This window comes from Elgaria multicarinata, chromosome 11, assembly GCF_023053635.1.
Source record: "Elgaria multicarinata webbii isolate HBS135686 ecotype San Diego chromosome 11, rElgMul1.1.pri, whole genome shotgun sequence".
In the NCBI taxonomy this organism is placed as follows: domain Eukaryota; kingdom Metazoa; phylum Chordata; class Lepidosauria; order Squamata; family Anguidae; genus Elgaria; species Elgaria multicarinata.
The window spans coordinates 43,248,366-43,261,265 of NC_086181.1; the positions used below are offsets into that span (position 1 = coordinate 43,248,366).

General features: G+C 46.3%; 1 protein-coding gene across 1 annotated transcript; it reads right to left on the reverse strand.

Moving 5' to 3' along the window:
* Window positions 1-591: 591 nt before the first annotated feature.
* PSMB5 (proteasome 20S subunit beta 5) lies at window positions 592-7,823 on the reverse strand. Its single transcript, XM_063137732.1, has 3 exons — window positions 7,535-7,823; window positions 4,104-4,410; window positions 592-1,153 (listed from the first exon to the last, which is right to left on the reverse strand). The coding sequence occupies exons 1-3, from the start codon at window positions 7,781-7,783 to the stop codon at window positions 855-857; spliced, it is 855 nt and encodes a 284-aa protein (XP_062993802.1). The 5' UTR covers window positions 7,784-7,823; the 3' UTR covers window positions 592-854.
* Window positions 7,824-12,900: the final 5,077 nt, after the last annotated feature.

The window sequence follows — 12,900 nt, forward strand, 5'->3', positions numbered from 1 at the left end:
TGTTCACATTAGGTTCTACGCGCTGCACACACAGCCTTCGCGTCAATTGGGTGGGAACCAGGGAATTCAGCAGTGCATAAAAGTATTTGAAAGGGTTGTGCTTGGTGAAGGGGCTCGAATGGGTTAATGCCAGCATGTACAATAAACATCAAAGAGCAGCGCAGAAGGGGGGGAGAATCTCTGCAAAGGGTGAACAATTGGCGTTAACAAGGGTGTGTGGATGGCAAATGGGGAACAGGGTACAAGTCAAGGAACAGTGGAAATCATATGGGAAAGGAGGAAACCATTTAACAGTCGTTTGACTTCCTCCCTCCCTTCGTATCACCAACACGTATGCTTTAGTGCCTGTGGGAATCACCGACCTTCTGGGTGTTTTGTTTTTTTTGCCTAGAAACGAAACTTTCAGGAGACATTTATCTCCCAGCTTCTGTGCCCCATCACACATGCCCACACAGTCAGCCAGAGTGCTTCCCCTCCAGGGCATCCCTCTGCTGGCAAGAATCCAAAGCCACCAATATACTTCACATGGGACCGGAGGAGCCAAGATTTTATCTTGCCCGCCCTAGTTCATTAAGTAAGCACACAAAACTGTTCAGACAGTAAACATTTAATTCCGCATGAGCAAAACGTTTTACTACATGAAACATGGGTCGCAAGCATGAGATAAACACCCTGCCATCCAATAGTCAAATCAGTGGGCCCCACCCTTCTCCCATCGAGTTGGCCAAGCGTTCCCTATTTGCCTAAGGCTTGATCTACAATCTCATCTCTTTATACTTTGGTGAACTCTCTATAGGCAACAACCCCTATAGGCCCAAGTTCAGTGCTCCCCCTTCTCCCCAAAGTCCACTCTCTCAAGCCACTGTCTCTGTGGCTTTGTCGTGGAACATTTCATATAGTTTGGACACATCATCACTGGAGACACGGATCCAGCCATCCTGGCGTACATGATAGAGGTTGACTGTGCCCCCTGAGTAGGCGTCACGGTGTGTGGCTTGGTAGATTGCACGGCGCGCCAGATCGTAGGCTTCCTCAACTGAGAGATCATGGGAGTAGCCACGGTCCATCACCCCGTAGGCATAGACAGAACCAGAGCCCACGGAGAAAACCGTGCCTGAGATGCGGTTCCCTTCGCTGTCCACGTAGTACAGACCTGAAATGTAGTGCAGGAAAAATTGAGTCACTGGTTGCCACATATTCCTTGCAATTGCTTCATCAGCTAGCTTGCCTTTCGCCCTTCCCAAATGAGAAGGGACACAATCAAAATATTTATACAGCAGCACCACATTTTTCGACAGGCTGCTTGCAAGAAACATCAAGTCCACTGAACTTCTCCAAACACAGCTTTTCTCCAAGTATTACCACCTTAGTGCTATATTTCCTCATGATATTGCACATGTCCCAAAATACTTGTGCAACATCAGAAGGAAATGCGTCAATGGGAGCGTTGGGTTCTTTTGTGGAGCTACAGCGGCACATATTATACCACACGCTAACATAAATTTGGATATCTTTGCCCCTGTGTTCCCCATTCTAATAAACCTTATAAAGCTGGTGAAAGAACTCAAAAGGACTGACCCTTCAGGATAATGGTTTCCTAGACTTCTGCATTTCAGGAAAAAGATACCCAGCTCAGAAATCTTAACAATCTGAACACCGGGGCTCTTCCTTTTCAAAGAAATAGCCACAACAAACATCTCTAAATCTTGTAGTCTTAAATCCTGCAGCCTTATTCAAACAGAAAAGAGGTCCCTCAGGAGAACTCGATTTTAAGAACTCAGAAGGGAAAGAAGACCTTTAGGAATATTAAAAGAGTAAAGTGGGGAAGGTGTAGATTGTGCTGCATATATCAGTGGTGGGCAGAAGATTGAGATCTCAGTTACGATTTTCAGGTGATTTGCAGTAGATCTCCAAGAGTTTCTGACTCCTAATTGTTTAATAACAAGTAAAATGCTTTCCCTCATCTGAATTAAATCGGTGAAAAGGAATTCTGGGGAGGAAGAGAAATAACCAGGACTGGATTTTTGTGTGGAAGAACTTGTGAACCTGATTTTGGTTCCAATTCCCAGGCTGAGCATGGACTCAGAGGCACCCTGATCCTTAATTCTTAGCATACGTCTGCCCACCGGAGCCATTATTTTACACTTGGCTCTGGTTGCTAGATCTCAGGGTTCTAGACAAAACCAAAGCAGAGCCGGCATGGCTGAAGTCTGCCCACCCCTGGTATACATGATATGTGAAATCTTGAATACATGTGCGTGGTGCGTGTGTCTGCACTGAGAACAGAGTTTTGGGGAGTGAAAGGACAGGCCTGCTGAAGTTCCTTATGGTAATGTCAGAGGAATAAATGAAAAGAGGAGGCTACATTAGGTTTGTATCCCAGCCCCAAACTCCACCACATGAATGCCAAGCATCAGTGATTTCAGTGGAATTCACTCCCAAATGTAGGTATTTTACGCTTTGTATACCTCTCAGTCCCAAGAACCATAAATAACTGCTTTGGGTATTCAACATGGAAAGGTGAGATGTAAATCTAACAAATACATGTTACAAATAAATTAACAAAATAATGTTAATCAAAGGAACTACTGTCAGGGCAAATAACTGAGGTAATTACAGTTTTAAATAGCCTCGAGTAAATTCTCTGGCATTTCTCTCAGCTAGCACCCAGCCTGACCCAATGGCCTGGTGCGCAAAGAGAACAAGGCAGTAGAAGTGGATATATTGGCCCTTGTAATAGTGCGTCACCGCCTTATGGTGTCACACTCGTACAACCAAATGCTCGAGGTGCTTTCAGAGGAAGAGGCTTTATAGGCAATAAGCACCAGGCGCGGACAATCTATTATGGTTATCTCCCCGCTGATCACTGCTAGTACAGACAACCCGGCAAATTCAGTGTGGGTAGACACAGCAAGTATTATGTCAAGGCAGCAATGGCAGTACCAAGTCCCCGTGCTAGTTAGCATCTCCTGCCTGTCTCCTCTGCCTTCTGGAAGCATCCTCAGCACAGTCAGGGCACAGTCTGAGTTACATGATGCAGCAGTCTTACAGAAGCTAAGCAAATCTAGATCTGGTCAGTGCCTGAACAGGAGACCACTCGTGAACCATAATTATAATGCCTTGAGTGATAGGATATAAATGTAACCTATTAAATAAACAAACCGTAATGTTGCCACGATTGGCAAAGTAAGCTTCAAAGTGGAGCTGTGTTGGAAAAACATACACAACGAATAGAAAAGAAATATTGTCAGACACTTCCGCAGTAATTTATTCACGTGCCTGCTAGGTAGTTAAAGAGAGCTAGCAGGTTTACTGGTTTCACCTCCCTACGCAGTTGAACACATGTTGCTGTATTTCCTTTCGTGGGAGAACAGAAATTAAGTTGGTTTACGGCCAGAGAGGTGCAGCGGGCTTAACAGAATTCAGCAGCCAGAGTCAAAGTGTGACATCGTAAAACAGAATCCAGTACTAAGCACAACACCTAGAAAACACAGTGTGTTTGAGATGGGGTATGGCCTGAGTGCCCCAAACATAATGCAAGAGAAAGGTTTGGGTATCTGGGAAGGCAGGCTCAAGGAAAAGATGGAACAGGGGGATATAGAGCCTCCAGAACTGCTTCGGCCACTACAGCTAAGGATTCAAGGGCTACCAGGAGAATATTGGGGCAGGCAGGAGTATGGCAATGAAGAGTGTGATACTACATCTAGGTTGTGCAACTCCCTTCCAAGGCAGGCTCATCTCACCTCCTCGTTATTTTCTAGAAGCTGGTAAAGACCTTACTTTTCAGGAAATCATTCAGTATGTAATTTTGATATTTGGGATTTCCCCCCAATATTTAAGGTTTTTTTATCGCTGTTGCGTTGTTGTTTGCTGCTATTTCCTTGTTTTATGCCATGATGTAAATTGGAAGAATACTTGTAACTGTTAAGCTATTAACTTTGTTGTAAAACCACCTAGAACTCCCTGAAGAGAAGTCAAGGTATCATGTTTTACAATTTTAAAAAATGGCGAGGCTTAAATCTGGTTGGAATTTTGCAAGATAGGGCAGCAGACAGGGGGGTTTGTGCTTCTAAAAGTCCTCATGAAACATTTGGGATCCTCACCTGGCCCTCGCTTGTCCCAGCCACAGATCATGGTACCCATGGAGAGCCCCATGCCCTTGTACTGATACACCATGTTGGCCAAGAGCTTGGAGGCAGCAGCCACAGAGATCCGCTCCTTGTTGCGGAGTTCATAGATACGGCACTGCCGTGCCAGCAGACGCTCCCAGAAGCTGCAATCAGCTGCACCACCAGCCATGGTGCCCAGCAGGTAAGGGTTGATTTCAATGACCTTCTTTACTGTTTGTGAAGCGATGTAGACCCCTGCTGTTGCCCGCGAATCCACTGCTACAATCACGCCATGCTGAAACTGGAGAAAGACGGACGCAAAGATCAAGATTGTGAATAGCCCACAAAAGATACCCACAATGTGGACTGCCGGTAATCCAAACCTTGCCATTATTCGCTTGCCCCTCCCAAGAAGATTCCGACAGTTCATCACACCCTCTCCAACGGCTCAGGTGATACAATGCCATCCTAAGGCAGCATGCCAACTCAAAATGGCAGCTGCCAATGGTGCCTACCTTTGCCTCAAACAGAATCACCAGCCCAAAACTTCATCAGCGTTTCATCCCCCCTTCCACAAGGATGCCCAAAAGGGGAGTGTAAATGAGAGAAATTCGTGATTTTAGGTACCTTTCCTGAAAACTCAGGTGACAACCTTAAAGTCACTCTGGATCATTCACTGCAAGAATTGCTACAGCCCTATAAATAAATACTTAAGAAGAGCCATGCTGGATCAGACCAAGCACCCTCCTGCCCATGTTCCCCAGCAACTGATGTACATAGGCATGCCGCCTCTGACAGCAGAAGCAGCGTATAGCCATCAGGACTTGTAGCTACCGATACCCTTCTCTTCCAGGAATTCGTCCAATCTGGAAATAACGAAGCATGGGGGAAATGTTTTTTTAAAATCCTCTGTATGATTCCTACCAGAGCTTATTTATTCCATTCCTTATTAAGATTATTGATATAAAATATATTCTACTGATAGAGATTTACGCTCAGTTTCCCAACATGTGCGTAGAGCCACCATTGTGCATTCTTGACAGTTTGGGTTTTGTTCTATAGAGTCCTGTATTTCTGTTGCTGAAGCAATCATTTAAAGTAGTTGTAGCAATAATTTAATGTAGTTCCAATCTATTCAGACAATAATTACAAATTTACTGAGTTTACTTTTAAAAGTTTTAAAGCAGAATGTTAATTTTATGAGCTAAGTTATACATTAAAAACCCCTTTAGGAACAGAAAGCCTGCTTTATGTTCCTAAAGCAGCCCTCCCCAACCTAGTGCCCTCCAGATGTTTTGGACTACAGTGCCCAGCATTCCTGACCATTGGCCATGTTGCCTGAGGCTGATGGAAGCTGAAGTCCAAAATACCTGGGGGGAACCAGGTTGGGGGAAGGCTGTCTTAACACAACAAAATTACTTTAGATCTGTAAAGAGTGCTTAAAAAAACCTATTGCTTATTTTTCCATTTCCCTCCAAATTTCCATTTTTTTCCATGGCCTCAAAATTTCCGGAAATTTTACATCTCTACCCCTTACTCACCCTTTTTCTAAGATAATCATTTCCCCCCTCATAGGGGATTGCTCCAGCCCCTTGATAATTTAAGTTGCCCTTTTCTACACTTTTCCCAACTCTATTAATATCCTCTTTAAAGTGTGGTGACCAGAGCTGTACTCAGCATTCCAAATGTAGCTGCACCATAGATTTGTATAAAGGCAGTACGATACAGGCAATTTATTTTCAAAGAATCACAGAATCGAGGAGTTAGAAGGGACCACAAAGAACATCTAGTCCAAACTTCTGCAATGTGCAGGAAAACCAATTAACCCATCCATATAGAATCATAAAATTGATTCGACATTTTAAATACTTTGGCCACTCACAAGTTGCACACCTTTTATAGCACGAGTGGCAACTTGTAGCACTCCAGATGTTTGGGCCTGCAACGCTCATCAGCCTTAACCAGCATGGCCAATGATGAGACACAATGGGAACTGTAGGCAAAATCATCTGGAGGGCCACAAGTTGCCCAAGCCTATTTTAAAATCTACTGTTCCCCCAAAACCTGTACCTTTCCTTCCTTACAATAAAACACTGCACTCCTGTCCTCAAAAGAGTTCCCTCCACGGCCAAATTTCTCATACCCCATAACTGAAGCCACCTATATTCCAAACATGGTGATGGCCAACAATCTGGATGGCTTTAAAATAGGGTGACCCTATGAAAAGGAGGACAGGGCTCCTGTATCTTTAACAGTTGTATTGAAAAGGGAATTTCAGCAGGTGTCATTTGTATATATGGAGAACCTGGTGAAATTCCCTCTTCATCACAACAGTTAAGGCCGCAGGAGCCCTGCCCTTTTTCATATCTGGTCACTCTAGTATAGCTCCTGCACTTTAACTGTTGTGATGAAGAGGGAATTTCACCAGGTTCTCCATATGTACAAATGACACCTGCTGAAATTCCCTTTTCAATACAACTGTTAAAGATACAGGAGCCCTGTTCTCCTTTTCATAGGGTCACCCTATTTAAAAGGGGGTTGGATAAGTTTCTGGAGAAGAAGGCTATCAGGGGCTACTAGCCCTGATACCTTCGATTGTAAGACGCCATCGATTGTAAGACGCACACTAATTTCAGTACCACCAACAGGAAAAAACAAACCCTAAGACACCCCGCGACTCTAAGACGCACCCCATTTTTAGAGATGTTTATATGGGGGGAAAAGTGCGTCTTAGAATCGAAGAAATAGGGTAGTTGTGTGCTAGCTTCAGCATTCGAGGCAGTAAGCCTGTGTGCCCCAGTTGCTGGGGAACATGGGTGGGAGGGTGCTGTTGCGCCATGTCCTGCTTGTTCACCCCTGGCCGATGGCTGCTTGGCCAGTGTGTGAACAGAATGTTGGTCTAGATCAGCCTTTCTCAACCTGGGGCGCTCCAGATGTGTTGGACTACAACTCCCAGAATGCCCCAGCCGCTGGCTGGGGCATTCTGGGAGTTGTAGTCCAACACATCTGGAGCGCCCCAGGTTGAGAAAGGCTGATCTAGATGGACCCTTGGTCTGATCCAGCACCAGGGCACTTCTGATGTTCTTATCCCCACCCACCCCTTCCCCAGTATCCTTCAGACCTACCCCAGCACCACGGAACGACGGCCTCACAGCTTTGTTCCCAAACCCACACCTTCCCATTCGCCACCCCCCAAACGTATGGGGCTACACCCCACCCCCAGATCTGATACCTCTTTCAAACCTGGGCCACCTATTCTTCCAATATTCGTCCCCACCCAGCCAATTTAACCCCAAACCTCTCCCCCACAAGCTTCCCCAACCGGACCCCTAAGACCTACCCGCCCACGCCAAAGACCTGAAGCCCCCAGGTCGTCTCAAACCCTGACCCCCTGGAGCCCCACTTGTACTTCCCTCAGCGCCCACCTTGAAGGCCAGAGTGGTGGTCCCGTGCAGTAGCTCAATGTCGGCAGCCTCCTTGGCGGCGCCTTGGCTCAAGCTGAGACGAGGGGCGGCCAAAGCCAGCGGCGGCCCCGAAGCCTGAGCCGCCGCCACATTCTCGCCCCCACCGCAAGTGCCGAGCGCGGGCAGCTGAAACTCGCACCCGGCCCCCAAACCAAAGAACCCGGCCCTGTTCACGGGCAGTTGAGGCTCCAGCAGACTGGCCAGCGCCATTTTGGGTCAGGGCTATCACCGTGACTAAGGGAAGCTTCACGGCCTATCTCCTATATAGGCTCCGGGCGCCATGTTGGTTGAGGGCAAACAAGCGTAGGCACACGTTCGGCTGCGGCGGCCGCCATCTTGGCGCGGCTTCGTTCTCTTCAAATCCCGCTTGCGAGGCCAACCTCGCCATTTTTAATGAGGGAGGAGCGTCGTTGTCTATGATTGACTGGCCTAAGTAAAAGAGTGGACGCCACCTTTGATAAGGGCAATGGTGGACTGGAAAGACCAGTTGGTCGGGCAAAAGCAAGCATGCCTTCAGTGGGTGGAAAGAAAATCCGACAGTCGCCATCTTCCTTTCCTCTGGGGAATGTCAGTTTGGGATGTAAAGGAAAAAGAACAGAATGGGAGGGTTGGTTTCAAAACGTTCAGAGCAGCCAGGGAGCTAAGCCAGAAGCTAAGAAAGAACAAGGATGAAACAACGCAAAGGAAGTGGGCTTTCTGCACACAGTGCAGGATATGCAACAATGGTGGGCGTTTTGTCCTCTGGAACTCACTGCCTCATGATGGTGTGGAGGCCAACAGTGTAAAAATAATGCACAGATACATCTTCAGGAGCGATTAGACAATGCAACTAGGGTAGGGTGACCCTATGAAAAGGAGGACAGGGCTCCTGTATCTTTAACAGTTGCATAGAAAATGGAATTTCAGCAGGTGTCATTTTTGTATATATGGAGAACCTGGTGAAATTCCTTCTTCATCACAACAGTTAAAGTGCAGGAGCTATACTAGAGTGACCAGATTTAAAAGACGGCAGGGCACCTGCAGCTTTAACTTGTGAAGAGGAAATTTCACCAGCTTCTCCATATAAACAAATGACAACTGCTGAAATTCCCTTTTCAATACAACTGTTAAAGATACAGGAGCCCTGTCCTCCTTTCCATATGGTCACCCTAAACTAGGGAATCCACTAGCAGAACTGCTTCCCTTATTGTGAATTGTTTATATTATGCTAGTAACCAACGAACCAGACTTTGCACTGGTTTGAATAGCCCCTAGTTTGATACAGTGAAACCTTCAAGCAAATTGAAAATGTGCATCGTGCCTGAGTGAAGGCATACCAGCTGGCACCCTAGGCAAGGCCCCTGCCATGGTCCACCCTTATAGGCCCCCAGAGGGAGGGATCTATCCAGGGCAGGCGTCAAGGGTAGGCATGGCCAAGCACTTGCAGAGCGCCCTGTGAAGCAGAGGCTCTCTTGGACCTGCTCCACCTCTTCGCCATTGGAACCTGCTTGTTCACCTGTCCCAGGCAATGGGGGTGGTGAGGAGGAACAGTAGGTGCTACTGCCCACCTGCTCTCTGCCTGTCAAGCAAATGGTTGCAATGATGAGCAAGAGGAGGAGAGCAATAGCAACTGGTGACAATGGTAGGGTGACCCTATGAAAAGGAGGACAGGGCTCTTGTATCTTCAACAGTTGTATTGAAAAGGGAATTTCAGCAGGTGTCATTTGTATATATGGAGAACCTGGTGAAATCTCCTCTTCATCACAACAGTTAAAGCTGCAGGCGCCCTGCCCTCTTTTAAATCTGGTCACTCCAGTATAGCTCTTGCAACATTAACTGTTGTGATGAAGAGGGAATTTCATCAGGTTCTCCATATATACAAATGACACCTGCTGAAATTCCTTTTTCTATGCAACTGTTAAAGATACAGGAGCCCTGTCCTCCTTTTCATAGGGTCACCTTAGACAATGTTGGTAAGATGGACTCGCTGAGGGAGGAGGGCCTTGCAGGTGTCTCGCCCAAGGGCCCTTAAAAAATTGGAAGAGGCACTCCATTTTCCGGGGTGGGGGGGGCTGCCCCACAGCAAGGGATAGTGGACAGGTGTACAACTGTCCGTCGGCCTACTAATCTCTCCTAGCTTCAAACTGGACTGCAAAGCTATGTGCTGGTCAGGGAAATCTGCTCCAAGCAGCTGAAGAAGTTACTGCATGCTTCAACCACATAAACACATTTGCATTAATAAACATTAATTTATGGGTTTTTTAAAATAAAATAAGCTGAAGGTGCACACCTCTGGGGTCTCCTTAACTTGCATGTCAAATTCCAGGTGTCTTACGTTCATGGACTTGACACTATGATGACATAAACAGACACACATCCTCGTTTATTATTATAGACGTCCATAAAGATCAGGCAACTGTCAGGACCCCTACATGTCTGGAACCAGCCCCCTTGATCTGCTTCTTGGCACCATTAGCGTTTAAAACTTGATGTTGTGCAGACTTTATACTGTTAGTTTTACCCTACCCTGTGCCTGCTTACCCTACCCTGTACCTGTTTGCATTCTCTTCCCCTCCTTATTGTTTTACTATGATTTTATTAGATTGTAAGCCTATGCGGCAGAGTCTTGCTATTTACTGTTTTACTCTGTACAGCACCATGTACATTGATGGTGCTATATAAATAAATAAATAATAATAATAATAATAAGTGCCAACTAGGATGGTTCTGAATATGTACATTTACATACTGGCCTCCTAGCGAACGCAGTTCCCATGTTAGTATCCTCCTGAAGTCACTTTTCAACTCTTTTCCACTGTCACTGGGGAGCAGCCAACAGTGGTTAGTTGTTAGTAGCAGGTTCACAGAGACAGGTTCACTTCTACCATCTTTAGCCCCCCCCCCCCCAAGCTGCCTAGCCTTGGGGCGTTCCGCTTAGCCTTTTTTTTCACTTTTCTTTTTTTACTTCAGATGATGGAAAGGCAAAACGCTGGTCCTGGATTTGCGGTAGCCCTTCCTGCAGCTCTACTAGCCCGCAGGAGATCAGCTGAGATAGAAGATCAGGACAGTAAAGCAAGCAGCGCACATTTGCTGGACAAGGTCTTTCACGCACAGGTGTGGGAGTGAGGAACTGCAGATCTCTTGGGCTTGGGTGGATTGGCGTTAGACGGAGCTGGCCCTGTTAGGCAAGGATAGAAGTTAAAATATGCCTGGTTGGCTTCATCATTATCATCTCTCATTGCATATGCAAATTTCACTTGAGCCTGCCGTACCCCGCCATTCAGAATAGAATTCACACTTACCTTTCTTTTTTGCTGCAGAGTTAGCACAGCTGATTCTACTCCTGTGGCAGTTTCAGTGGTAAATACTTTGCTTCTCATTCACGTAGAAGTTCCAAACACTCTCCGTAAGGAGCTGCCATTTCTCATTAGCTGTGCTTTCTCCCTTCCTAACTAATTCTGCTGGGAATGGCTATTTATTTATTTAATTTCCCCTCTGCATTAATTAAGTGGCCCTCTGGAATGACACTTCAACCCACAATTTCTGTCGTGGAGGACTTTAGTTCTACCAAACCCCCCAAACACCTGCATTTTCCCTTTAACGTTGCTTCTTCGGAAATGTTAAGAACAGCTTCAGAATTTTCCAGAGATCTTGACTGTATTCAGCATTACTGAGCTAAACCCCCACCCCCTGCCTTGGCTAAGGAAACTTCTAGAGATAACCAGAATAAGATGCTAGCATTGCAAGCACCAGAGAAATGAGGAATGCTATCAGAGTGTGCAAATTCACCACGTCCAACTTTCCATGCAATTGAACTGCCCTCTGTCAGTCACCCAGTCAACCCTCATGCCCATTTGCTTGGTCACATCTATCACATACTCCCCACCTCTTCCTTGCAAATTCCTCCTTCCCCCAGCCCCCAAACGCTGGGTGGACGCTGCTGGGGGACTCGGCGTCCCATTTTGGTAGGTGACGCGGAGGAAGCAGTTGAGGGTGACAGCTGCTGACAGGGCAGCGTCTCTTTTAGGTCAGGGAGGAAAGGGAGGTGGGGAGAGAGAACCCTCTCAGCGCTGGGGACGGATGCAGTTCAGAGTCTTCCTTGAACTGTCTCGGCTGCCGGCAAAGTCTAACAGAAGTTGAGATGGTGCCATTCTGCAATGATGGACTAGCCCTGCCAATAAATGGTAGATACTAAGATGAGTAAACAAAGCAATATTTATTATGAGCTAAATTGCATGCAGCAAAAGCTTATTTGATGTGTCTTGCAGTATAACTCCAGCTGCCGGTTTGCTCTCAGAGATTGTCCTAAAGCTGCTTCCCTGGGGCCCAAATATAAAAGTCGATTACAGCCTCCACCTAGAAAGGACCCTGTGGCTTCTGCCTTCTCTGCAGCACCACAACCGCTGCTGGAACAAAATTATTTGTTCACCTCAGTCAACCCGTCTCAAAAGCTCAGGTTAAGAAGCAACATAAACATCTAACCGCCTGACCCTGTACCTGGACAATCAGATGTAAGATCTATTGAATGCAGTGGGACTTACTCCCAAGTAAGTGGTATAGGATTGTAGCCAAAATTGGATTTTCCTGGCTGTTGTGAAGACAAACGTGTTTGTTTTTTAAAGGCATCCTCAATGCAAAAGTGTTTTAATGAGAATCGTCCTGTGGAGGCTGGGGGAATGCGGTTGGAGGACTGCAGCATGGTGTGTGAATGTCCTAACTTTTCCTCTTTTCACTTCTTTCAGTGTTGACTCACCACCACTTTTAATGCTGCAACCCTATGCAGACTTATTTGGGAGTAAGCCACAGTGGCCCTGTTCAGGAGACACCTTAAACCACAGATTTAACCATGGTGAATAAAGCAAAAGGCCTTATTCACAGTGGTTAAAGCTGTGGTTTAAGGTGTCTTATGAACACAGCCTGGCTTTCTGGCTTAACTACCATGGTTAACGTCATGGTGGTAAGCTGGAAAGCCAGGCTGTGTTCAGAAGACGCCTTAAACCATGGCTTTAACTATGGCGAATAAAGCAAAAAGCCTTATTCACTGTGGTTAAAGTCATGGTTTAAGGTGTCTCCTGAACAGGCCCATTGAATACAATGGAATGTACTACTCCAAGTAAATGTGTATAGGATTGGACTGTGTTCTTCTCCGCTGCCTCTAAACTAAAGAAAAAGAAAAAAGGAAAACAGTTAGTGGCAAAAACAGGTCGAAACCTGCCACCTAGCAAAAAGACCTTTCACAAACTTTATCTGCTCATCCTCCTAATTCCTCGGCCTCTGCCCCGTGAAACATATCCCTTACCTCCCCCATCACGCTCTTCCCACCCCACCTTAATCTTCAATTTCATCCC

Excerpts from the sequence above, each read along its gene's own strand:
- PSMB5 (XM_063137732.1), bottom strand. The coding sequence starts at position 7,783 with ATGGCGCTGGCCAGTCTGCTGGAGCCTCAACTGCCCGTGAACAGGGCC. Across the intron at positions 4,411-7,534 it reads CCACCACTCTGGCCTTCAAG|TTTCAGCATGGCGTGATTGT; the intron begins GTGGGCGCTGAG and ends GTCTTTCTCCAG. Across the intron at positions 1,154-4,103 it reads CTGGGACAAGCGAGGGCCAG|GTCTGTACTACGTGGACAGC; the intron begins GTGAGGATCCCA and ends ACTACATTTCAG.